Source organism: Sycon ciliatum, chromosome 1 (assembly GCF_964019385.1).
Source record: "Sycon ciliatum chromosome 1, ocSycCili1.1, whole genome shotgun sequence".
In the NCBI taxonomy this organism is placed as follows: domain Eukaryota; kingdom Metazoa; phylum Porifera; class Calcarea; order Leucosolenida; family Sycettidae; genus Sycon; species Sycon ciliatum.
In genome coordinates, this window is record NC_088643.1 from 16510271 (window position 1) to 16535025 (window position 24755).

The following is a 24755-nucleotide window of genomic DNA, read 5'->3' on the forward strand; positions in this document are numbered from 1 at the left end:
CAGGTGTCTGGGTTAGAGTCTACGGCTTCGCGTGTTTTGGCTCCAGATTTCTACGCGGAGATGGGGTTCTCTACGTTGTGGCACACGCAGAGAAAATGCGTACGGATTTGCTGGGTATCGCATATCGATCAACTGCATGCAGAAAACTGCCAAATATGGAAGGGGAAATTCCCAGTACACATTCCACGTGACTTCTCTAGGTGAAACGTAGAGCAGAACAGCATTTCTTTACGTTACGGGAACGCGAAGAAAGTTCGCGTGATTCTTTGCGTCGCGTTCCCAAAACGTAGAGCAGAACCTCCCTAGTGTGCACTACACTAACACACGTAACACCAAGAGTAGATAAACAAGAGTGTGCAACTCCGGATCTCTTCTGCACAATCTGCAGATACCCCCGCCCACGGCGGAATTTTTTGTTGACGTCACCTTTTTTCAGAGAAACGCGGACTTTGCCGCAGAGCAGTGTGAGAGCACGTGCTGGGCACCGACCTTGCACGGCTGTTTCGCGGCCACCACTTAACAATATGGCGGCCTTCGCCCAGGTTTACGGTGAAATTCAAAAATATTCTGAAAACTGAAAAAGATTTCAAGATCCTGTGGGATTCACGCGAAAACTGTGCTTTGTCAAGGTAACAAACACCGCGATCGGGACAAGGATTCAAACTTTCGAAGTCGCACAACAAAAATTGTTCAGCTTCGACAACAACAAACAAGGAAAGAAAAGGAAGGAGAAGGTAGACAGCAGGTTTTTGCTGGACGACATCTCTTCCTGTTGTCACTACAGAGCTCAACTAGGAGTCAGCAGTACCGTTGTTATTTTTCTTACCTGGATCAGGGCTGAAATGGCCAAGCTGCTGCGTCCAGGGCCTGAGGATCACTGCTCGAGCTCGGACGCCTTGCGTTTTCTTGATGCCGTGGCGGGACGAACAGCGTCATGTTGTGGCAATGTCCCGACGAGATGTTGCTGGCACATTGCTGTGAGGCGCTGCAGAGTCCCAGGAATAGCGTTATAATCGAAGCTCAGCCTGTTGAATCTGGCATGAATTGACTCGCTGCCCTGCTCGGCGAGTCGACCCTGACCGACTCCAAATTTCCTGGTGAACGGGACTGTGCGCTCCTCCAAGAGATGTAGTTTCGGAGTTATGTTGCCGAGCTGCCGGGTGATAATGGATTCTCTGCATTTCTGAAGAAACAGCTGGATGCAGTCAGCCAGCTTTGAGATGTCGGCCTCTGACATGCTGTTGCAATGGCTGAAACGGTGGCTGCAGTCGGCATATCCCGAAAACAATCCATGGTACCGCTGCTGCAAGATTTCTGCATCAGCAACGAGCTGCTGGCAACGAGTGGAAACCGCCTCAACTGGAGCAGACATCAGTGCTCTTAGTACGGCAGGCTGCAGTGTGCGATGTACATGGTTGCCCACGAAGGCACCGCCATGGTAGGCTTGCCGATCAACATTGTGTGCTTGGAGCACAGACTCGAGACTTGACGCGCATGGTCCTGTGACTTTCTTGTTCTTTCTCATCTCGTCTAAGTCATGTACGAGTTTGCTGTGCTCAGCACTTGCAGCAGTGAAGGCGTCGCTGGCGTCTTTCCACAGTTGCTGTATTGCTGCAGCTACAGTGTCCATGTTGACGTTGGGAAAGCTGGTCGGTGCGTGTTGCTGCAAGAGCACTGCATATTGGAGCTGCTGCTGTAGTTCATCGCTCTTCGCCTGGGCATCTTCCATAGCTTGCCTGGCGGACCGAACTTTGTCGCTGAGAACTGTTAGCTCTTGAAACTGGAGCTGATCATCTGCACACGGCTAGAGAGTTGCTGCTGCCAGTTTCACATCCAGTTGTTTGACTTCAGCTAGGTAGATGTCATACAGCCATGCGAAAATGCCGAGATCCAGATGAAAAGACGGAATAACAACGTTGCTGACGGGAATTGGCAAGATAACTGGGCGGATGGCATTGTTGTGGTGCTTGGCTTGCGAAAGATTTGCTCCAGAGGCGGTCACCGCCAAGTTTTAGCCGAATCTCGGACTCCGGAATGACATTTCCGTGCCAGGTCAGCCACCCATATGTGTCGTACAAGTCCAGATCATCAGATCATCACGATGTCAATGAGATTTGGCATGTACACCATGCATGCCATCACTATGCTGCCGTCTTTCTTATTCATTGGCACTTCCCTTGCTGTGTATTGTGGAACCTGCTGCGCAATGAACGAACCTAGTCTTGTCCAGTTTCTTCTGTGCGCTGTATGTCGGTGTTGCGTGCGTGAAAACATTTGCTTCATCTACATCCATTTCACTAGTACTTTGTGCTGTCTGGGGTCCAGGAGAGTGTGATAGGGGTATTGCTGTTGTGGATGAATGTTGTGGGACTGTTGTGTGATCCATTTCTTTTCTTTTTTGTGTACAGCAGAAAGCTTTGAAGCAAGTTGCTTCTGCTTTTTTAGTGGACGTCCACCCTTGTTTGGTGCAGTGTGGCATATGTCGCAGTATGTGCGGTGATGTGGCTTCCACACTTTGATCGCTCCACATCCATCCCCTACAAATGAGTCAAGGCAACCTTCTCTCAGACAACGATCCAGCACACGTTTGCATACATGACAAATGTGTGTAGGGTGGATCGCAGGGTCATCCTGAGAAATGTTGACCTCGTACACATCTTGAATGATCTGGCATAGTCCTTCACGTTGTATTTCGTGGACACAGCCATGTTGGCAAACTTTTTGCCACCAATACTGCAGCAGGTAGACAGCAATGCACTGTGTTTATCCATTTTACACACTACTACTAGCACGCGATACGGTAGAATCGATGGCCACGGAAATCGATCTAGTAGCACGGAAAGACAAACAAATTCAAAAAATCGGTAAATGAAGTCACCCAGGCACCAGGAAAACTGGCAAATAAGACGAGAAAACTTTTACAAGAGAAGAAGGTAGCTGTGAAAAGGGCTGATAGAAGTGACGAAGGGCAAGTCGTCAAGGCAAAGGAAACGCACCTCTGAAGGAATCGTTCCTGGAAGAAGACGGCCTAGACGGATATCAGAATGAGATGAAAGAGGATCGCGAGAGGAAGTCATGAAGCGTGTTTGTACTATGAAACCCGGTCGATTGGAAGGGGAAAGTGGAGGTTTCCTCAAGAGAAAAAGAGTATTTTCAAGCAAATCAATGACAGATCGATGATGAGATTTTTGAATTTTCAAATTTTTGGACGCCATATTTTTTGGCCGAGTACATGACCATCGTGACAGCCGTGCTTGCAGTGCAAGACCCGCCAAGTGCACGAGGGAAACCTCTCCGAAAGGCTCGCAGCGCGTGCGTCGTCGAAAAGATTACGTCAACAAAAAATTCCGCCGTGGGCCAATCCATCCGCGAGTTGCACACTCTTGTTTATCTACTCTTGGTAACACTAACAGTGAAAAGTGAAAACGTACAGTGTATACCGGCGTGTACGTGTATACCGTAGTGTCTTGTATAGAAGCCTGATTTTTAAGATACAATGTCAGCACATAAGCCTGGTTTAGTATTGACATACATAGAGATAGGTGGTTTGAATAGAAGCCTGACTTGAATAGAAACCTAGCACTGACATCAGCTTATACGGCCGTACGCACCTGCTTTTATACGCGACATTACGGTATGTACTTGTCAAGTATACATGTACATGTACATGTACACCACTTCCGCTGCATAGCTCGCTGGGCATCCCATTGCTTTGTAACTTGCTAATCCCTACCCCTTTTGTGTACGTGCTTTTCTTTTCTCTTTTTCTCTTCTTCCGTGGTTTGGTCTCACCTTCTCCTCAAGTCAATTGGCTGTCTTGGCATGCTACGAGGTTCAGAAATAAATAAATAAAATAATACATGACCCTTTGTACATGTACATCAGGGAGTCGTACTCAAACTAGGGAGGTGACACGGCACAGAAATCTGTGTCACAGGGGTTGACTCGTACCCGTAACCCCGCGTTGTTATTTTTGGAATAGTTCAGTCCAGTCCAGTCCGAAAGGTCATACTCGGATCGACTCGCCTTCTGTACTTCACCTCCAAGCGTGCAACGCAAGACCCGCAAAGTATGATTTTTCTGTGGGTGACAATTTTGCCATTGATCAAGTTTTTTATATTGCAGTGCTCAGGCATACTACGATTGCTGAGACGTCCCGAGCACGCTTGTTCAGGTTCTCTATTTTTGACGAGCCGGTCCTACAGCCCCCTACATTGTATCTAACGCTGCATACAAGGACTGGGTCCAGCATGGACAGCACCGCGATCATCCATCCTTCAGCACATAAATCTGCCAGGTCGAAGGCACGCTCGGCTATTGATTCAGCCCGTGTGAAGTGGATAGAAAGCAAGGCGCTAGCTGCTACAGAGTCCCGTTCTAACGGAGCAATTATATATATGGAAGTGCATCCACGATGTCCAAGCTGCAGGGGAAGGTTTGAAACCGGCTCGGACAACCGCAGTCGTGGATGAAAGCGGAAATCTATGCACGTCACCAGAAGAGCAGGGTCACCGTTTTCGGAGACATTTCTCAGGAGTGCTGAACATCCATAGCACGTGGTCACCTAGTGCGCTGGACTCCATCCCACAACTGCCGGTGGACCAAGATCTCGCTAGTCCCCCCGACACTGGAGGAAGTTCGTCGTGCTATTGGCAAGCTCCAGAGCGGGAAATCGGCTGGAGCCTCTGGTATTCTCCCGGAAATGCTGAAATTTGGTGGCGAGCAGCTGTTCCTCAGCCTTCATGGGCTGTTTGGCGATGTGTGGAGTGAGGGTCGTGTCCCCCAGGAGTGGGTAGATGCCATGTAAGCGCCAATACCCAAAAAAAGGTGACCTCTCCAGGTGCGATAACTGGCGTGGGATATCTTTGCTGGATGTCGTAGGCAAGGCACTAGCACTGGAGTCGTTCAGCTACGCCTCCAGTCTCTGGCCAAAGAATTCCTCCTGGAATCGCAGTGTGGCTTTCGCCGTGGCCGATCATGCTCCGACATGATATTTACCATCCGCCAACTCTTGGAGAAGACAGCAGAACATCAAACCAAGGGTTTCTTTGTCTTCACCGATTTGCGCAAATCTTACGACTCGGTTCCTCGTGAGTGTCTCTGGCAGGTATTGGCTAGAGCTGGCGTCCCTTCACCCATGCTGGCGGTGATCAAGTCGTTTCACACCTCAATGGCTGCTGTATTACGCATGAGTGGAACTACTGTAGATCCCTTTAGCGTTCATAATGGTCTACGCCAGGGTTGCTCAATGGCGCCCGTGCTGTTTAACATTTTCATGTGGGCCGTGGTAAGCAGATGGCAGCAGCGCGTTAGTGGTGTACCTGGTATTGGTTTCAGCTTCTCGCACAATTCTGACACTGGTAACCTCTACAGGAAGTCTCACCGCACCGACCCTGTCACTACTGCTACGTAGGCTCAGTTCGCTGATGACTCGGCACTGTTCGCTACATCAAGAGCTGGTGCCGAGGCCGCATTGACAACCTTTGACAACACGGCGTCTGAATTTGGCCTCGTGGTTAGTGCCATAAAGACAACGTTTTCGGTTGCTGGTATTTATGTGTCTGCTGCTGACCGCGTACCGCAGTCTGGCTGGTGTCGACATTGTCTGTGTCACCGAATTTAAGTATCTGGATTCGGTAATTCACAGCGGCGGCCGTTCATCCTGCGATGTTGACTCCCGCAGTGCGAATGCCTCCCGAGCGTGTGGCGCTTTGCAAAAGTCCATCTTTGGCAACAAGCACCTGGACCTACACATCAAGAGGTGTGTGTTCAACGCCTGTGTCTTGTCGCTCTTGCTGTACGGACACACACACACACACACACACACACACACACAAACAAACACACAGGGCAATGGTGTAATTGTATGCCAGCTTCGGCGAATGTCTACAATCTTCTCTACATTCTAGTTACTTGTAAGTTAACGGTTTACATGTACATTATACACTTGAATGTATATCTGTGATAGTGATAGCCCACAATGTCAATGGATGTTTGGGATAAATACAAAATCAAGATTCTGGTGACTGATCAGAAAAATTAGCAAAGAAATGATGTATGTGACCAATGATCAACTTCGCCCATTTATGTTGCTGAGCGTGGCAAAAAAACGGGGGTGTGGGGGGGGGGGGAGATCAAGGGACCTAGCGCTAACAAAGTACTAAACTATAATATGAAAAAGAAGGACGTGATGCTGAGAGAATCTAGTCATTAGTGTAGTGGTGATGTCATCAAATAGGTAGTGTGGGGTAGAAATATTATTACTCAGTCAGGGATGGAATTGCCCATCTAGCTGTCATGGTGCTGGCAGTGAACTCAGTTTCCTTTCCAAGGTCAGGCGGATCATAGTTAGTGTAGTATGGTGCATATGCGGCACGCTGCGATTGGTAGTTGAATGCAGAGCAGCGGGTTGAGTCGGATACTGGGATAGGCTTACACTGCGCACTGTGCGGCGGATGACTGTATGCCGACCAACGTTGCTACTTCAGTCTGGCTGGGCTCGGGCAATGGGTCGGGGATGGGAACATTTGGAGGTACTGCTGGTGGCACTTGACTCGTGGCACATTGACCAGGAATATCTCTGCACACCTGTAGCAAACAGTACAGTTGAGATGTACAGCAATAGGGCTTGAAAGTGCTACGTCACTCCATAGCAATGGCATAGCAACAATTTGAAAAATTCGAAAACTGGATCCACCTGGATCCAGTTTTTGTATGGATCCAAGCACATTTCAAGCGGTCTCACTCACAGCAAGGTGATGTTGCCAGTGAAACTGACTGATTTGGCTAGTGGGGGCGGGGTGACAACTGGTGGCGAAGTAAAAGTTGCACCTGCATACGACATGAGTGGGTTGCTATGCACCCACATACTGAGGCAATAGCAAAGTCACACCTTAGTGGATCCAAAATAGAAATCTGATGTCAATTTACTACTCCCAGGCCGTTTTTGACGTCATCACTTTCAAGCCCTATACCTATGTCAGTGGTTGTTCAATAGGACCGTGATGTAAATTGCTGTAAAACAACAACAATGACTGCCAGGTATGTCTTACTCTTCTTGGCAGATATCCCTGTCATACAATGGTGACAGTCGGTTCTCTTCAGACTTTTCCCTTTCGCTCCCACAAACTGATGAATACTTTTTAGTCTAGACTATTTGCGGACAGTAACCTGCCCTAGCACATCCCAACTCAAGCTTCTATTGAAGGTCTACTTTCATGGCTAATGCTATTGAAATATTCTGATCCTTATCCCGACGCAGTTTTCTTCCCTCCGCTTATCCAGGTTATCGTGTTCTTCATCTTCTCTCCCTCTCTCTCGCTCTCTCTCTCTCTCTCTCTCTCTCTCTCTCTCTCTCTCTCTCTCTCTCTCTCTCTCTCTCTCTCTCTCTCTCTCTCTCTCTCTCTCTCTCTCTCTCTCTCTCTCTCTCTCTCTCTCTCTCTCTCTCTCTCTCCATCGTCAACATAATATTATCATTGGGCATGATTGTTCGTGGATTATCCAAGATCTCACAAAGGACGAAGTTCAATTACGGAATATGCTTCAGAAACTGATCATAAGCCAACTATGGTGAATTCATCACCTATTGAAAAGGGAATGGAAAACAAACACATCGCCCATCATAGTGTGATCCCCTCCAACCTCCCCCCCCCCCCCCCCCCCCCCTGGTGCTTGCTGTGTTCGTTGATCCCCAATTCCCCAGACCTGGCTTTGGTCGGGGTATACACCGCAGCTCACCAGCACGCCTCATGTAGCGCATATACACGCATGGATGTACTTTTGTTTTGTTCCTAGCCCTCTTTTCGTAGGTATACTCTCCAATAAAATGTTTAAACTAATCAAAGAAACTCACCGTCTGTCTCAAAGGAAATGGGAAGAACATATCAGTAGCCTGATTCGGAGGACGAATAAATCGCTGCACCGTCTCTACATCGCCGCTCGCGTCGAAGAAATACCGCAGCCGCAGGTCGCCAAAGGTTCCCAGGTTAGGAAGCGTGACATCAACTTGCGAATTCTCCAGCGTCCGTGGCTGTCCGGGAGTCTGCGCCTCTAGGAAGAAATAGTCGAACAGGCCGGAACCGTCCGTCTGCGTCACCTGAAGCGCTGTGTCATTGAACTCAGTGAAGTCACGTGCACACTGGATAGTACTGCGATCATTGAATTCGCTTATGAGAGTCTGCACGGAGCGCGTGAAGGAGTTGTCGTTGAAAACGCTGAACGCGGCGGAGTAGAGAGCTGACGGACTAAGCCCAGCATCACCTGCTGCACCTTGAAGCAGATCCACCTCTGTGCATTCTTGTGCTAGGATGCAGTTCGTGCCCGGCCCAGCAGTTGTGTCCGCTGTGGGCTGTGCAGTAGCACCCGGGGCTAGGGAGGCAGGCATGCTGCTAGGACTCTGGTTGTTGCGAGCTGCCATGTTTCCTGCTGCGTCGCCTTCATTAGAGTCCTCATTATCGCTTCCACCATCCTCACTTCCGCCTGTCCCTGTGGCCATGGCATTCCCAGCATCGCTGCTGTCGCTGCTATCGCCACTATCCTCGCTGCTATCCATGCTACTTCCATCGTCGCTACTACTTCTGGCAAAGAGATGGAGGTCTTGCTTATCTTTCAGGAAATTTCTCAGTGTGGCCGCCTGGACGACAGCAATGACACACGCTGCCAGTGCTAACAACCACAAAGTCTTCATCTTGCCCTTCTTTGCTTTATAAAACACTGCAACAAAATATACTCAGTAGTTGAAAGGATGCTATTTTGTATTTGTATTTATGGATTCTCCACAGGCCTTAGCCTAAATCGAGGGAGTCTCCGAGCTCAAGCTACGAGATCAGTAACCCAATGGAAGACTCTGGGCTCTGATGAATTTGTAACTGTCCTGACGAAATCCATCCCCTTTTATTGCCCAGAGAGCGATCCCGGTGTGTTGGTTTAGCAAAATTGTTAGGAATTCCTATAGTTGTGAACTTCTCCATGTGCTTGTGTTCACACAATACAAGTCATATTATTATCATTGCTGATCCTTGGACTGCAGTATTCCTGTCTGATGCCACTGTTGTGTTTGCATGGGAATAGTGCACTTCAAGCGTGCTGCAAAAACAGGAAGCCACCACTACAGGCTACAGCAGCACTCAATCTGGTTCTGCACACACACATCGCGAGCGCTCCACCCCCCCCCCCCACACACACACACATTCACACACGCATTTTGCACACGCGCGCACGCACACACACACACGCACACACACATACTGACACAGAGGTATACCTATCGCCCCGGTATACGGCCAACAATAGCCTGAATAGGGGTGTGAAGTACTTATCGACAAGACATGGTAGTGCTACCTGGTCATTGTACATGGACTGACAAACGCGATGCGTAGAATCTACAATAGCCGTGGCAGTAAGAGGTTTTCACTGAGACATTGAGTTTGCTGAACGTCTATGTAATCTTCGTAAGCACCAGGCATTGCTAGAAGTAAGTAGTAGGGGTATAAGATTGATGCATTGCTCGCGTTGCAATATGCCTGTCAAGCTGTCTTATTGCTCAGCACTATTGTACAAGGCTGGCACCGGTCTGCTTGAATTATGTTAGACATTATAGCGGCGCGGCGCACTTCTGCCTGATCTCAATGGAGGCGCCCGATCGCCCGCGTGAAAAGTACACACGTGCACCAACGGCTATCCAAATCAAGGTTTTCGGAGCAAAATAACTCGTGTGGGTTACGAATAATGTGACTGGCCGGCCCTGTACTGGCACCAGCGACTCCCATCTTCCGTTCTTCTTTAGCGTTCAATCACACTTCAAAGGAGTACGAATCAACCGTTCTCTAGATGTATCAATGCTTAGATTGATGCGACCTTGTACTTTAGATGCAGTTTACCATTCCAGTCTTTTTTGCGCATGTAATGGGCAATATTGTGAACTTATTATTTATTTATTTCGGCACCTCGTAGCATGTCAAGACAGCCAATTGAATTGAGGAGAGGGTGAGACCAACCACGGAAGAAGAGAAGAAAAAAGAGAAGGAAAGCACGTACACAAAGTGGGAAGGGATCAGCAAGTTACAAAGCAATGGGATGCACAGCGAGCTATGCAGCGGAAGTGGTGTGGCTGTGATTTTGTTTACTGGAAGACTCATGGTGGCAATCATCAAGCTGAGCCAACAAAATCTGCCTGCGGCCGAAGACGGTCACAGTGTGGGTGATACTAACGCTAGTAGGCAACTGGAAGGAGACACGGAGCCTGTGAAAGCTGTCGTGTTGAAAGGGGACCCAGGACGAGTAGAGTGGATATTGCCGACCGCTGCGTGTTTCACCTCCGTTTGTGCTATGAATAATTCAAGTTCAAGTTCCGCACCGCAGTGCTTCAGCTTAGACTACTTTGTACACGCGATTTTCGCCCAAGGGAATGTTTGTGAGTTGTCGTCTCAGGTTCGCTAGGCCGCAGCATCGTGCCGTTACTGGCCAACTGAGCGCTTCGATCCTGTTGCTTTGTCACTGTATAGTGTATGGCCAATGCAGTGCAGACTAGTGCATTGCCTTTCACATGTTATCCGACAGTCGTCGGTACCGGTATCACCAAGGGGGATTATGAACTCTTGGTATCACGTAGCCCATAGTAGAGAGGCATTGTAGGGCCGGTCGTTACCGGGGTCTTCGACTTTGTGTCATTGACGCATCTAAACAATGGTACAGTTATGTAATGCTAGTAGCAGCCAATCTGATATTCACAGTCACACGATGGGTGATGATCTCGTGGGCACCGTCCGTGGTCTTTGACTTGAAGAAAATTGTAATACAGATTTGTAGCAACGAACGGTACATGGTGACGGTACACCAACCACAACTAACTAACTTCACAAGGTCACTCACTATTCTGTACATAATGAATTTGCCTGGGAGTGTACGAGGCGTGATCTCGTTGTATGCTTTGCACTTCGTGCGTCTTATTCTCTGTTAGAATAGCAGCGAACACCTGGATCAGGAGGGGAGGGGGGGGGGGGGAGATACATGTACCTTGCACTGCAATTCAGGTGCTGTACAGTCATGATGGTAGCAGTTGTTGGAAAACGTATACAGACAGTACCCACTAAATTAACGAGTCGAAGTGTCAATATTGCACGCCACATTGTTGCAGCGCAAACCGTGCTGTTGCTGGAAACTGTACTAATATCGTCGCATTATCCTTGTCATTACCAGTATGAGCGGCTCCGACAACAGCACCAATACCTTTGCCTATATCTGGTAAGCACACGGAGTGCTTGCTTTACACCAGGAACAGTCGTTTGTTCGATTTTCCTCATTGCAAGAGGTTGACCACTCTATACCCATCGCCAACAAAACACCGCGCGTTATCACCGGCTCCGAGCCACGTTCATGAGACGTTGGCCATCGGACGTCATCGGCTTAGGCATTCTTCTCGATGGGGACGACGGTCTGACAGTGTCACGAAATGCAAAATGTCCACACTTTTAGTATGATTGTAATACGCGCGTGTGCTTCACACATCAAAGTAACAATACCCAGTACCATCATGAACATGTAGATCTACACGTTCTGTAACATGCTTTGTTGTCTAATGCCGCTGATGAGAAAATCGTATCGCTGCACACCCGTTCCTGAGGCGAAGATACATGTACATGTATGACAAACTTTCTTATTTAACTTTAATAATTATAGGGATTGCTTACTCTGTGTTTCGGTACTAATACATGTTGGTGTTTTCACCAAACAGTTTTTTGTATTCTCTGAATACTTGAAGTTCATGTAGGCATATCCATTTACCATTTGCGGTTCATCCACCATCCGTAGAGGGCTCAATTTGCCCAAGGCCAAGAGCGGAATACACAAACAGAAGAACGAGCAGTTGCGGTTTCGTAACTCTGAGTTTCACGAACATATCCATTATTTTAAACCCTCACTCAGCCACGGTCTCTTCCCGGCACACATCAGAAAGGGTTCACCAGCAGCCCGGGCCTGGCACATCATCACGGTCAGACAGTATACTGGTGTAGTGTACATGTATATGATGAGGCTACTTTGGTGGACATGCAGTTAGTCATAATCCTATCAAAGGCTATCATTTAAATGATAGGATTATGACTAACTGTCCACCAAAGTATTTTTGTTTCCTTCTTTTTATCCAATTTTATTATTTTATTATCGATGTGCATGTTCATTTATACATGACCTAGTGTACAATACGTTGTATAAAAGTGTACATTGTATGTGTGATGGTGCATGCTACGTGTCGGAATGAAGTGCACTGAAGTTAGTTTGCGCCGCGTGATAAGCTGAGTATTCCGTGTCTGTCGTTCCTATCATCCCAGACATGCGGGCCGATGGGCTACTACCGGTAGGTTGAAACAGAGTGCACTACACTAACACACGTACACACAGTGAAAAGTGAAAACCTACAGTGTATACCGGCGTGTACGTGTATACTGTAGTGTCTTGTATAAAAGCCTGTCTTGTATAAAAGCCTGTCTTGTATAAAAGCCTGTCTTGTATAAAAGCCTGTCTTGTATAAAAGCCTGTCTCGTATAGAAGCCTGTTTTGAATAGAATCCTGATTTTTTAGATACACTGTCAGCACATAAGCCTGGTTTAGTGTTGACATACATAGAGATACGTGGTTTGAATAGAAGCCTAGCACTGACATTGGCTTATACGGCCGTAAGCACCTGCTTTTATACGCCACATTCGACATTAGTTTTACGTTATGTACTTGTCAAGTATACATGTACATGTACACCACTTTCGATGCATGAAGCGCTTGTATGAGGACGCCACAACTGAAGGAGTCCTACTAGTTGACGCGAAGAATGCCTTCAATTGCCTGAACCGCCAAGCAGCTCTTCACAATGTTCGCCACTTGTGTCCTTCCCTGGCTACCACACTGCTGAACTGCTACCAAGATGATGCCCGCCTCTTCGTTTCTGGCGGTGGTGAGCTTTCCTCCGCAGAGGGTACCACACAAGGTGACCCTCTGTCGATGGTTTTCTATGCCCTCGCTACATTACCATTCGTACGGCACCTCCGCACTACCCACGCCAACATCCGTCAATTGTGGTATGCCGATGATTCAAGTGGTGCAGGCAAGCTACGTGCCCTTCGACGCTGGTGGGATGATGTGGACGAGACCGGGAAACCTTACGGTTACCATGTCAACGCCTCGAAGACTCTCCTCCTCGTCAAGCCTGACCTGCTCAACCTGGCCCACAGTGTCTTTGCAGGAACTGGCATTGAAGTGGTCACGGATGGAGCACGCTACCTGGGTGCCGCTATAGGGACACCGGATTTCATCGCTGGCTATACAGCTGGGAAAGTACAAGACTGGCAGCAGGAGCTTATGCGACTGTCCGAGATTGCCACTACCGAACCTCATGCGGCGTATGCCGCCCTCACACACGGATTGCGTGGTCGATGGACATATCTCCTTCGTACACTGGAGTTCTCAGCTGAACAGCTGCAGCGCCTGGATGACACGGTCACGGAGCACTTCCTTCCGGCTCTGACAGGGAAACGCACATTCACGGCGGATGACCTCTCTCTTCTACGGCTACCTTGCCGGCTCGGTGGAATCGGTTTGCCATACTTCAAAGAAATTGCTACCACCCAACTGCAGGCTTCCCAAGTCATCACGAGCAGCAAGGTTGACGAGATCATCCACCAGCACGATCGAGAGTGGCAGCATCATTCCTGCGACTTTGTGGATCAGCTAGCCCGCCGTGAGAGAGCATCTGCTGCCAAGTCCTCCAAGAAAGCTAGTGCTGCCTCTTTCGCTGCTATCCGAGAAGCTGCGGACCGCCCCTTGGCCCGTCGTATGGATGAGCTGTCCCGCAAAGGCCCCTCTTCCTGGCTCACTGCTCTTCCTCTCAAGGAACATGGGTTCCACCTCTCGAAGCAGGAGTTCAGGGACGGCCTTGCATTGCGGTATGACTGGCCTCTCCTCGATGTCCCCACGAAGTGTGCCTGCGGAGTTCTGTTCTCCACTGCTCATGCCATGTGTTGCCCCCGGGGTGGCTTCCCTACAATCCGCCATAACGAAGTCCGTGACATGGTAGGGGAGCTACTCACGGAGGTCTGCCACGCAGTGGCAATCGAGCCTCAGCTAGCCCCGCTCTCTGGAGAGGTGTTTATGGCTGCATCAACAAACACCGCCGAGGATGCCCGCGCTGATGTCCGTGCCCGTGGCTTCTGGACCCGAGCACAGGATGCTTTCTTTGATGTACGCGTCTTCCATCCTGATGCGGCGTCCTACTCGGCCCAACCACTGGATGCCCTACTGCTTCAGCACGAGCGCCAGAAGAAGCTGCAGTACGGAGAGCGAATCGTCAATGTGGATCGTGGCACATTCAGCCCGCTGGTGTTGTCAACTTCTGGTGTTGCCGCCCCTGAATGTGAAAGGTTCCTTAAGCGCCTCTGTGGCTTGCTTGCCAGGGCTGATTCCAGCATGCCCTATGCACACCATGTTGCATATGTGCGCTGCAGGCTGTCTTTCGCGCTGCTCCGGTCCGCTGTCATGTGTGTCCGTGGGTCTCGGTCGGCATACCATCGTCCAGCTAACGAGCTCAGGGAGCTGGCAGTGGTTGAAAGCCGGATCTAAAACCATTTGTGTTTTAGTGTGACTCTCGCCATTCCGGAGACATATTTTCCACACCTGTGTACTATTTTTAATATTATCAGTTCCTATCATACCCTGGTTTCTCATCATTGTGTTGCTTTTGCCCGTACAAGAGGCTTTACCACTTTCGCTGCATACATGTAGCTCGCTGGCCGGGCATCCCATAGTCCTTATGCACATTGTACAGATGTACGAAGTTCTGTACTATGGCCGTAGGTGTGTACATACCCGGTTGGGTGCTCATTGTGTGCTATACATGCGCGTTTGACCCATTTAGCCTCACAATTCATGGCAAACGATCACTTTTCAAGCCTTCTTCACTTTGGGATTGAACTAACGACTAGCTAGATCTCTGCCGGAAAAAGATTTCGTATGAAATGCCTTCATGGCCCATTTCATAGTGGAAATAGCAGTAAACACAATAGGGTCCTGCACATTCAACACCCAACCGGGTCTACGGGATTCTACAAGATTATACGGGATTTCGTGCATCTGTACAATGTGCATAAGGCCTATTGCTTTGTAACTTGCTAATCCCTACCCCTTTTGTGTACGTGCTTTTCTTTTCTCTTTTTCTCTTCTTCCGTGGTTTGGTCTCACCTTCTCCTCAAGTCAATTGGCTGTCTTGGCATGCTACGAGGTTCAGAAATAAATAAATAAAATAATACATGACCCTTTGTACATGTACATCAGCCTGATCAGGGAGTCGTACTCAAACTAGGGAGGTGACACGGCACAGAAATCTGTGTCACAGGGGTTGACTCGCACCCGTAACCCCTCGTTGTTATTTTTGGAATAGTTCAGTCCAGTCCAGTCCGAAAGGTCATACTCGGATCGACTCGCCTTCTGTACTTCACCTCCAAGCGTGCAACGCAAGACCCGCAAAGTATGATTTTTCTGTGGGTGACAATTTTGCCATTGATCAAGTTTTTTATATTGGAGTTCTCAGGCATACTACGATTGCTGAGACGTCCCGAGCACGCTTGTTCAGGTTCTCTATTTTTGACGAGCCGGTCCTACAGCCCCCTACATTGTATCTAACGCTGCATACAAGGACTGGATCCAGCATGGACAGCACCGCGATCATCCATCCTTCAGCACATTTAAATCTGCCAGGTCGAAGGCACGCTCGGCTATTGATTCAGCCCGTGTGAAGTGGATAGAAAGCAAGGCGCTAGCGGCTACAGAGTCCCGTTTTAACGGAGCAATTATATATATGGAAGTGCATCCACGATGTCCAAGCTGCAGGGGAAGGTTTGAAACCGGCTCGGACAACCGCAGTCGCTGGATGAAAGCGGAAATCTATGCACGTCACGAGAAGAGCAGGGTCACCGTTTTCGGAGACATTTCTCAGGAGTGCTGAACATCCATAGCACGTGGTCACCTAGTGCGCTGGACTCCATCCCACAATTGCCGGTGGACCAAGATCTCGCTAGTCCCCCGACACTGGAGGAAGTTCGTCGTGCTATTGGCAAGCTCCAGAGCGGGAAATCGGCTGGAGCCTCTGGTATTCTCCCGGAAATGCTGAAATTTGGTGGCGAGCAGCTGTTCCTCAGCCTTCATGGGCTGTTTGGCGATGTGTGGCGTGAGGGTCGTGTCCCCCAGGAGTGGGTAGACGCCATGTTGGTGCCAATACCCAAAAAAAGGTGACCTCTCCAGGTGCGATAACTGGCGTGGGATATCTTTGCTGGATGTCGTAGGCAAGGCACTGTAGCACTGGAGTCATTCAGCTACGCCTCCAGTCTCTGGCCAAAGAATTCCTCCCGGAATCGCAGTGTGGCTTCCGCCGTGGCCGATCATGCTCCGACATGATATTTACCATCCGCCAACTCTTGGAGAAGACAATAGAACATCAAACCAAGGGTTTCTTTGTCTTCATCGATTTGCGCAAAGCTTACGACTCGGTTCCTCGTGAGTGTCTCTGGCAGGTATTGGCTAGAGCTGGCGTCCCTTCACCCATGCTGGTGGTGATCAAGTCGTTTCATACCTCAATGGCTGCTGTATTACGCATGAGTGGTACAACTGTAGATCCCTTTAGCGTTCATAATGGTCTACGCCAGGGTTGCTCAATTGCGCCCGTGCTGTTCAACATTTTCATGTGGGCCGTGGTAAGCAGATGGCAGCAGCGCGTTAGTGGTGTACCTGGTATTGGTTTCAGCTTCTCGCACAATTCTGACACTGGTAACCTCTACAGGAAGTCTCACCGCACCGACCCTGTCACTACTGCTACGGAGGCTCAGTTCGCTGATGACTCGGCACTGTTCGCTACATCAAGAGCTGGTGCCGAGGCTGCATTGACAACCTTTGACAACACGGCGTCTGAATTTGGCCTCGTGGTTAGTGCCATAAAGACAAAGTTTTTGGTTACTGATATTGATGTGTCTGCTACTGACCACGTACCCCTCAGTCTGGCTGGTGTCGACATTGTCTGTGTCACCGAATTCAAGTATCTGGATTCGGTAATTCACAGCGGCGGCCGTTCATCCTGCGATGTTGACTCCCGCAGTGCGAATGCCTCCCGAGCGTGTGGCGCTTTGCAAAAGTCCATCTTTGGCAACAAGAACCTGGACCTACACATCAAGAGGTGTGTGTTCAACGCCTGTGTCTTGTCGCTCTCGCTGTACGGACACACACACACACACCTTTGGACCTTTGGAAAGCCCATCGCCGAAGGCGATGATAGCTATTAGGCGAGGCAGTAGTTCTTGTGTCGGGATAAATCATTCGGACGGCGAAAGTCGCGGCCGCAGACACAGACGAACACTCTTGGTTGGGGCTGGCTTGGTGGCTTCCGACGGCTACGTTCGCGCCAGTCCCTCCGGTCCTGAGCAAGGTGGTACCATTGCGCCTCCGGGATACCGGTCGCACGCAGGTCTGAAGCTGCCACATCTCTCCAACGACGCTTGGGTCCATGGCGGGGCCGCGTGTTAGTGCCCTCCGCAAACAGGATCTGCTTTGGCAACCTGGTGTCGTCCATCCTTGCGAGGTGACCAAGCACACACACACACACAAACAAACACACAGGGCAATGACGTAATTGTATGCCTGCTTCGGCGAATGTCTACAATCTTCTCCACATTCTAGTTACTTGTAAGTTAACGGTTTACATTATACACATGAATGTATACCTGTGATAGTGATAGTTCACAACGTCAATGGACGTTTGTGGTAAATACAAAATCAAGATTCTGGTGACTGATCAGAAAAATTAGCAAAGAAATGATGTATGATGTAACCTATGATCAACTTCGCCCATTTATGTTGCTGAGCGCGGCAAAAAACGGGGGTGGGAGGGGTGGGGGGAGATCAAGGGACCTAGCGCTAACAAAGTACTAAACTATAATTATGAAAAAGAAGGACGTGATGCTGAGAGAATCTAGTTATTAGTGCAGTGGTGATGTCATCAAATAGGTAGTGTGCGGTAGAAATATTATTACTCAGTCAGGGATGGAATTGCCCATCTAGCCGTCATGGTGCTGGCAGTGAGCTCAGTTTCCTTTCCAAGGTCAGGCGGATCATAGTTAGTGTAGTTTGGTGCATATGCGGCACCCTGCGATTAGTAGGTGAATGGAGAGCGGCGGGTTGAGTCGGATACTGGGATAGGCTTACACTGCGCACTGTGCGGCGGATGACTGTATGCCGACCAACGTTGCTACTTCAGTCTGGCTGGGCTCGGGCAATGGGTCGGGGATGGGAACGTTTGGAGGTACTGTTGGCGGCACTTGACTCGTGGCACATTGACCAGGAATATCTCTGCACACCTGTAGCAAACAGTACAGTTGAGAGGTACAGCAATACCTATGTCAGTGGTTGTTCAATAGGACCGTGATGTAAATTGCTGTACAACAACAACAATGACTGCCAGGTATGTCTTACTCTTCTTGGCAGATATCCCTGTCCTACAATGGTGACAGTCGGTTCTCTTCAGACTTTTCCCTTTCGCTCCCACAAACTGATGAATACGTTTTAGTCTAGACTGTTTGCGGACAATAACCTGCTCTAGCACATCCCAATTTAAGCTTCTATTGAAGGTCTACTTTCATGGCTAATGCTATTGAAGTATTCCGATCCTTATCCCGACGCAGTTTTCTTCCCTCCGCTTATCCAGGTTATCCTGTTCTTCATCTTTTCTCTCTCTCTCTCTCTCTCTCTCTCTCTCTCTCTCTCTCTCTCTCTCTCTCTCTCTCTCTCTCTCTCTCTCTCTCTCCATCGTCAACATATTATATCATTGGACATGATTGTCCGTGGATTATCCAAGCTCTCACAAAAAGACGAAGTTCAATTACGGAATATGCTTCAGAAACTGATCATAAGCCAACTATGGTGAATTCATCACCTATCGAAAAGGGAATGGAAAACAAACACGTCGCCCATCATAGTATGATCCCCTCCAACCCCCCTCCCCCGGTGCTTGCTGTGTTCGTTGACCCCCAATTCCCCAGACCTGGCTTTGGTCGGGGTATACACCGCAGCTCACCAGCACGCCTCATGTAGCGCATATACACGCATGGATGTACTTTTGTTTTGTTCCTAGCCCTCTTTTCGTAGGTATACTCACCAATAAATGTTTAAACTAATCAAAGAAACTCACCGTCTGTCTCAAAGGAAATGGGAAGAACATATCAGTAGCCTGATTCGGAGGACGAATAAATCGCTGTACCGTCTCTACATCGCCGCTCGCGTCGAAGAAATACCGCAGCCGCAGGTCGCCAAAGGTTCCCAGGTTAGGAAGCGTGACATCAACTTGCGAATTCTCCAGCGTCCGTGGCTGTCCGGGAGTCTGCGCCTCTGGGAAGAAATAGTCGAACAGGCCGGAACCGTCCGTCTGCGTCACCTGAAGCGCTGTGTCATTGAACTCAGTGAAGTCACGTGCACACTGGATAGTACTGCGATCATTGAATTCGCTTATGAGAGTCTGCACGGAGCGCGTGAAGGAGTTGTCGTTGAAAACGCTGAACGCGGCGGAATAGAGAGCTGACGGACTAAGCCCAGCATCACCTGCTGCACCTTGAAGCAGATCCACCTCTGTGCATTCTTGTGCTAGGATGCAGTTCGTGCCCGGCCCAGCAGTTGTGTCCGCTGTGGGCTGTGCAGTAGCACCCGGAGCTAGGGAGGCAGGGATGTTGCTAGGACTCTGGTTGTTGCGAGCTGCCATGTTTCCTGCTGCGTCGCCTTCGCTAGAGTCCTCGTTATCGCTTCCACCATCCTCACTTCCGCCTGTCCCTGTGGCCATGGCATTCCCAGCATCGCTGCTGTCACTGCTGTCGCTGCTATCGCCACTATCCTCGCTGCTATCCATGCTACTTCCATCGTCGCTACTACTTCTGGCAAAGAGATGGAGGTCTTGCTTATCTTTCAGGAAATTTCTCAGTGTGGCCGCCTGGACGACAGCAATGACACACGCAGCCAGTGCTAACAACCACAAAGTCTTCATCTTGCCCTTCTTTGCTTTATAAAACACTGCAACAAAATATACTCAGTAGTTGCAAGGATGCTATTTTGTGTTTGTATTTATGGATTCTCCACAGGCCTTAGCCTAAATCGAGGGAGTCTCCGAGCTCAAGCTACGAGATTAGTAACCCAAAGGAAGACTCTGTGCTCTGACGAATTTGTAACTGTCCTGACGAAATCCATCCCCTTTTATTGCCCAGAGAGCGATCCCGGTGTGTTGGTTTAGCAAAATTGTTAGGAATTCGCCCCGGTACACGGCCAACAATAGCCTGAATAGGGGTGTGAAGTACGTATCGACAAGACATGATAGTGCTACCTGGTCATTGTACATGGACTGACAAACGCGACGCGTGGAATCTACAATAGCCGTGGCAGTAACAGGTTTTCATTGTGACATTGAGTTTGCTGAACGTCTATGTAATCTTCGTAAGCACCAGGCATTGCTAGTACTAGTAGTAAGTAGTATGGGACTATTAGATTGATGCATGGCTCGCGTTGCAATATGCCTGTCAAGCTGTCTTATTGCTCAGTACTATTGTGCACGGCTGGCACCGGTCTGCTTGAATTATGTTAGACATTATAGCGGCGCGGCGCACTTCTGCCTGATCTCAATGGAGGCGCACGATCGCCCGCGTGAAAAGTACACACGTGCACAGGAGCTTACCAACGGCTATCCAAATCAAGGTTTTCGGAGCAAAATAACTCGTGTCGGTTACGAATAATGTGACTGGCCGGCCCTGTACTGGCACCAGCGACTCCCATCTTCCGTTCTTCTTTAGCGTTCAATCACACTTCAAAGGAGTACGAATCAACCGTTCTCTAGATGTATCAATGCTTAGATTGATGCGACCTTGTACTTTAGATGCAGTTTACCATTCCAGTCTTTTTTGCGCATGTAATGGGCAATATTGTGAACTCATTAATTTTATTATAATTATTTATTTTTTTCGGCACCTCGTAGCATGTCAAGACAGACAATGGAATTGAGGAGAGGGTGAGACCAACCACGGAAGAAGAGAAGAAAAAAGAGAAGGAAAGCACGTACACAAAGTGGGAAGGGATCAGCAAGTTACAAAGCAATGGGATGCACCGCGAGCTATGCAGCGGAAGTGGTGTGGCTGTGATTTTGTTTACTGGAAGACTCATGGTGGCAATCATCAAGCTGAGACAACAAAATCTGCCTGCGGCCGAAGACGGTCACAGTGTGGGTGATACTAACGCTAGTGGGCAACTGGAAGGAGGCACGGAGCCTGTGAAAGCTGTCGTGTTGAAAGGGGACCCAGGACGAGTAGAGTGGATATTGCCGACCGCTGCGTGTTTCACCTCCGTTTGTGCTATGAATAATTCAAGTTCAAGTTCCGCACCGCAATGCTTAAGCTTAGACTAGTTTGTACACGCGATTTTCGCCCCCAAGGGAATGTTTGTGAGTTGTAGTCTCAGGTTCGCTAGGCCGCAGCATCGTGCCGTTACTGGCCAACTGAGCGCTTCGATCCTGTTGCTTTGTCACTGTATAGTGTATGGCCAATGCAGTGCAGACTAGTGCATTGCCTTTCACATGTTATCCGACAGTCGTCGGTACCGGTATCACCAAGGGGGATTATGAACTCTTGGTATCACGTAGCCCATAGGAGAGAGGCATTGTAGGGCCGGTCGTTACCGGGGTCTTCGACTTTGTGTCATTGACGTATCTAAACAATGGTACAGTTATGTAATGCTAGTAGCAGCCAATCTGATATTCACAGTCACACGGTGGGTGATGATCTCGTGGGCACCGTCCGTGGTCTTTGACTTGAAGAACATTGTAATACAGATTTGTAGCAACGAACGGTACATGGTGACGGTACACCAACCACAACTAACTAACTTCACAAGGTCACTCACTATTCTGTACATAATGAATTTGCCTGGGAGTGTACGAGGCGTGATCTCGTTGTATGCTTTGCACTTCGTGCGTCTGATTCTCTGTTAGAATAGCAGCGAACACCTGGGTCAGGAGGAGGGGGGGGGGGGGGGGGGGAGAGATACATGTACCTTGCACCGCAATCCAGGTGCTGTACAGTCATGATGGTAGCAGTTGTTGGAACACGTATACAGACAGTACCCACTAAATGAAGGAGTCGAAGTGTCAATATTGCACGTCACATTGTTGCAGCGCAAACCGTGCTGTTTCTGGAAACTGTACTAACATCGTCGCATTATCCTTGTGATTACCAGTATGAGCGGCTCCGACAACAGCACCAATACCTTTGCATATCTGGTAAGCACACGGAGTGCTTGCTTTACACCAGGAAGAGTCGTTTGTTCGATTTTCCTCATTGCAAGAGGTGGACCACTCTGTATACCCATCTCCAACAAAACACCGCGCGTTATCACCGGCTCCGAGCCACGTTCATGAGACGTTGGCCATCGGACGTCATCGGCTTGGGCATTCTTCTCGATGGGAACGACGGTCTGACAGTGTCACGAAAATGCAAAATGTCCACACTTTTAGTATGATTGTAATACGCGCGTGTGCTTCACACATCAAAGTAACAATACCCAGTACCATCATGAACATGTAGATCTACACGTTCTGTAACATGCTTTGTTGTCTAGTGCCGCTGATGAGAAAATCGTATCGCTGCACACCAGTTCCTGAGGCGAAGGTACATGTACATGTACATGTATGACAAACTTTCTCATTTAAATTTAAAGGGATTGCTTACTCTGTGTTTCGGTACTAATACATGTTGGTGTTTTCACCAAACAGTTTTTTTGTATTCTCTGAATACTTGAAGTTCATGTGGGCATATCCATTTACCATTTGCGGTTCATCCACCATCCGTAGACGGCTCAATTTGCCCAAGGCCAAGAGCGGAATACACAGACAGAAGAACGAGCAGTCGCGGTTTCGTAACTCTGAGTTTCACGAACATATCCATTATTTTAAACCCTCACTCAGCCACGGTCTCTTCCCGGCACACACCAGAAAGGGTTCACCAAATGCCCGGGCCTGGCCCATCATCACGGTCAGACAGTATACTGGTGTAGTGTATATGATGAGGCTACTTTGGTGGACATGCAGTTAGTCATAATCCTATCAAAGGCTATCATTTAAATTATTATTATTATTATTATTAGACACAATCTCATAGCATGTGACAAGCATAGCTAATGCAGGGACAGAATCCCCTGAGACAAGGGCGTTGAGCCAGCCACGGCAATAGTAAGCTAGGAAAACAAAGCAAATATGAATTAAAGCAGAAGATGAATGGAAAATTACAAAGAAAAACGATTAACGGAAGTGAGCACTATCAAAATTCGTGCATCACCCAGGTATTCGAGAATGTTCTTCGGTGATAATTATTGCGTCTAGTTCAGTTGTGATAGTAGATCTTTAAACTGACCAATAGAAGAACAAGTTTTCAGACCGTATGGTAATGATAACCAATGAGAGTAGCCGGAAAACAGAGGGGACTTTAGATACTGGGCTGACTTAACAAGAGGCAGGGTGAGCGCGTTACGGGTTGAGCTTGTCGAAAACCAATTGTACTTCATCATGTGTGAAGGGGTTTTATGAAGAAATATCTTATGAACCAGTGTACAGAGATGGTGCTTATGACGAACGGAGAGAGGAGAAGTGCGTGCAAGTCGATAAAGGGCATCCGAAGGAAAACATCGATCCTTGTTGTAAAGAATTTTAAGTATAAATCTATGGTGGACTTCTAATTGGCTCAGAGTTGTGTCAGAAAGGCCACACCAAGCGGTATCGCAATAGTCGAATATAGGGAGAATATAAATGATAGGATTATGACTAACTGTCCACCAAAGTATTTTTGTTTCCTTCTTTTTATCCAATTTTATTATTTTATTATCGATGTGAATGTTCATTTATACATGTGTGTACAATACGTTGTATAAAAGTGTACATTGTATGTGTGGTGGTGCATGATACGTGTCGGAATGAAGTGCACTGAAGTTAGTTTGCGCCGCGTGATAAGCTGAGTATTCCGTGTCTGTCGTTCCTATCATCCCAGACATGCGGACCGATGGGCTACTACCGGTAGGTTGAAACAGTGTGCACTACACAAACACACGTACACACAGTGAAAAGTGAAAACGTACAGTGTATACCGGCGTGTACGTGTATACTGTAGTGTTTTGAATAGAAGCCTGTTTTGAATACAAGCCTGATTTTTAAGATACGCTGTCAGCACATAAGCCTGGTTTAGTATTGCCATACATAGAGATACATGGTTTGAATAGTAGCCTGACTTGAATAGAAACCTAGCACTGACATCGGCTTATACGGCCGTAAGCACCTGCTTTTATACGCGACATTCGTTATTAGTTTTACGTTATGTACGTGTCAAGTATACATGTACATGTACACCACTTTCGCTGCATAGCTCGCTGGCCGGGCATCCCATTGCTTTGTAACTTGCTAATCCCTACCCCTTTTGTGTACGTGCTTTTCTTTTCTCTTTTTCTCTTCTTCCGTGGTTTGGTCTCACCTTCTCCTCAAGTCAATTGGCTGTCTTGGCATGCTACGAGGTTCAGAAATAAATAAATAAAATAATACATGACCCTTTGTACATGTACATCAGGGAGTCGTACTCAAACTAGGGAGGTGACACGGCACAGCAGAAATCTGTGTCACAGGGGTTGACTCGCACCCGTAACCCGGTAACCCCTCGTTGTTA

The 24755-nt window shown here is 48.4% G+C and overlaps 3 protein-coding genes across 3 annotated transcripts; 1 reads left to right on the forward strand and 2 right to left on the reverse strand.

The window, feature by feature from the left end:
• Nucleotides 1–5859: 5859 nt before the first annotated feature.
• Nucleotides 5860–8844, reverse strand: LOC135806880 (dentin sialophosphoprotein-like). Its single transcript, XM_065321047.1, has 2 exons — nucleotides 7853–8844; nucleotides 5860–6588 (listed from the first exon to the last, which is right to left on the reverse strand). The coding sequence occupies exons 1-2, from the start codon at nucleotides 8684–8686 to the stop codon at nucleotides 6433–6435; spliced, it is 990 nt and encodes a 329-aa protein (XP_065177119.1). The 5' UTR covers nucleotides 8687–8844; the 3' UTR covers nucleotides 5860–6432.
• Nucleotides 8845–12762: 3918 nt separating this feature from the next.
• On the forward strand, nucleotides 12763–14604 carry LOC135817948 (uncharacterized). Its single transcript, XM_065331284.1, has one exon. The coding sequence runs from the start codon at nucleotides 12763–12765 to the stop codon at nucleotides 14602–14604; it is 1842 nt and encodes a 613-aa protein (XP_065187356.1).
• Nucleotides 14605–17656: 3052 nt separating this feature from the next.
• Nucleotides 17657–20218, reverse strand: LOC135815130 (dentin sialophosphoprotein-like). Its single transcript, XM_065328377.1, has 2 exons — nucleotides 19214–20218; nucleotides 17657–18383 (listed from the first exon to the last, which is right to left on the reverse strand). Exons 1-2 carry the CDS (start codon nucleotides 20054–20056, stop codon nucleotides 18228–18230), a joined length of 999 nt encoding a protein of 332 aa, XP_065184449.1. The 5' UTR covers nucleotides 20057–20218; the 3' UTR covers nucleotides 17657–18227.
• Between the last annotated feature and the right edge of the window lie 4537 nt (nucleotides 20219–24755).

Excerpts from the sequence above, each read along its gene's own strand:
- LOC135815130 (XM_065328377.1), bottom strand. The coding sequence starts at position 20,056 with ATGAAGACTTTGTGGTTGTTAGCACTGGCTGCGTGTGTCATTGCTGTC. Across the intron at positions 18,384-19,213 it reads CATTTCCTTTGAGACAGACG|GTGTGCAGAGATATTCCTGG; the intron begins GTGAGTTTCTTT and ends TGTTTGCTACAG.
- LOC135817948 (XM_065331284.1), top strand. The coding sequence starts at position 12,763 with ATGAAGCGCTTGTATGAGGACGCCACAACTGAAGGAGTCCTACTAGTT.
- LOC135806880 (XM_065321047.1), bottom strand. The coding sequence starts at position 8,686 with ATGAAGACTTTGTGGTTGTTAGCACTGGCAGCGTGTGTCATTGCTGTC. Across the intron at positions 6,589-7,852 it reads CATTTCCTTTGAGACAGACG|GTGTGCAGAGATATTCCTGG; the intron begins GTGAGTTTCTTT and ends TGTTTGCTACAG.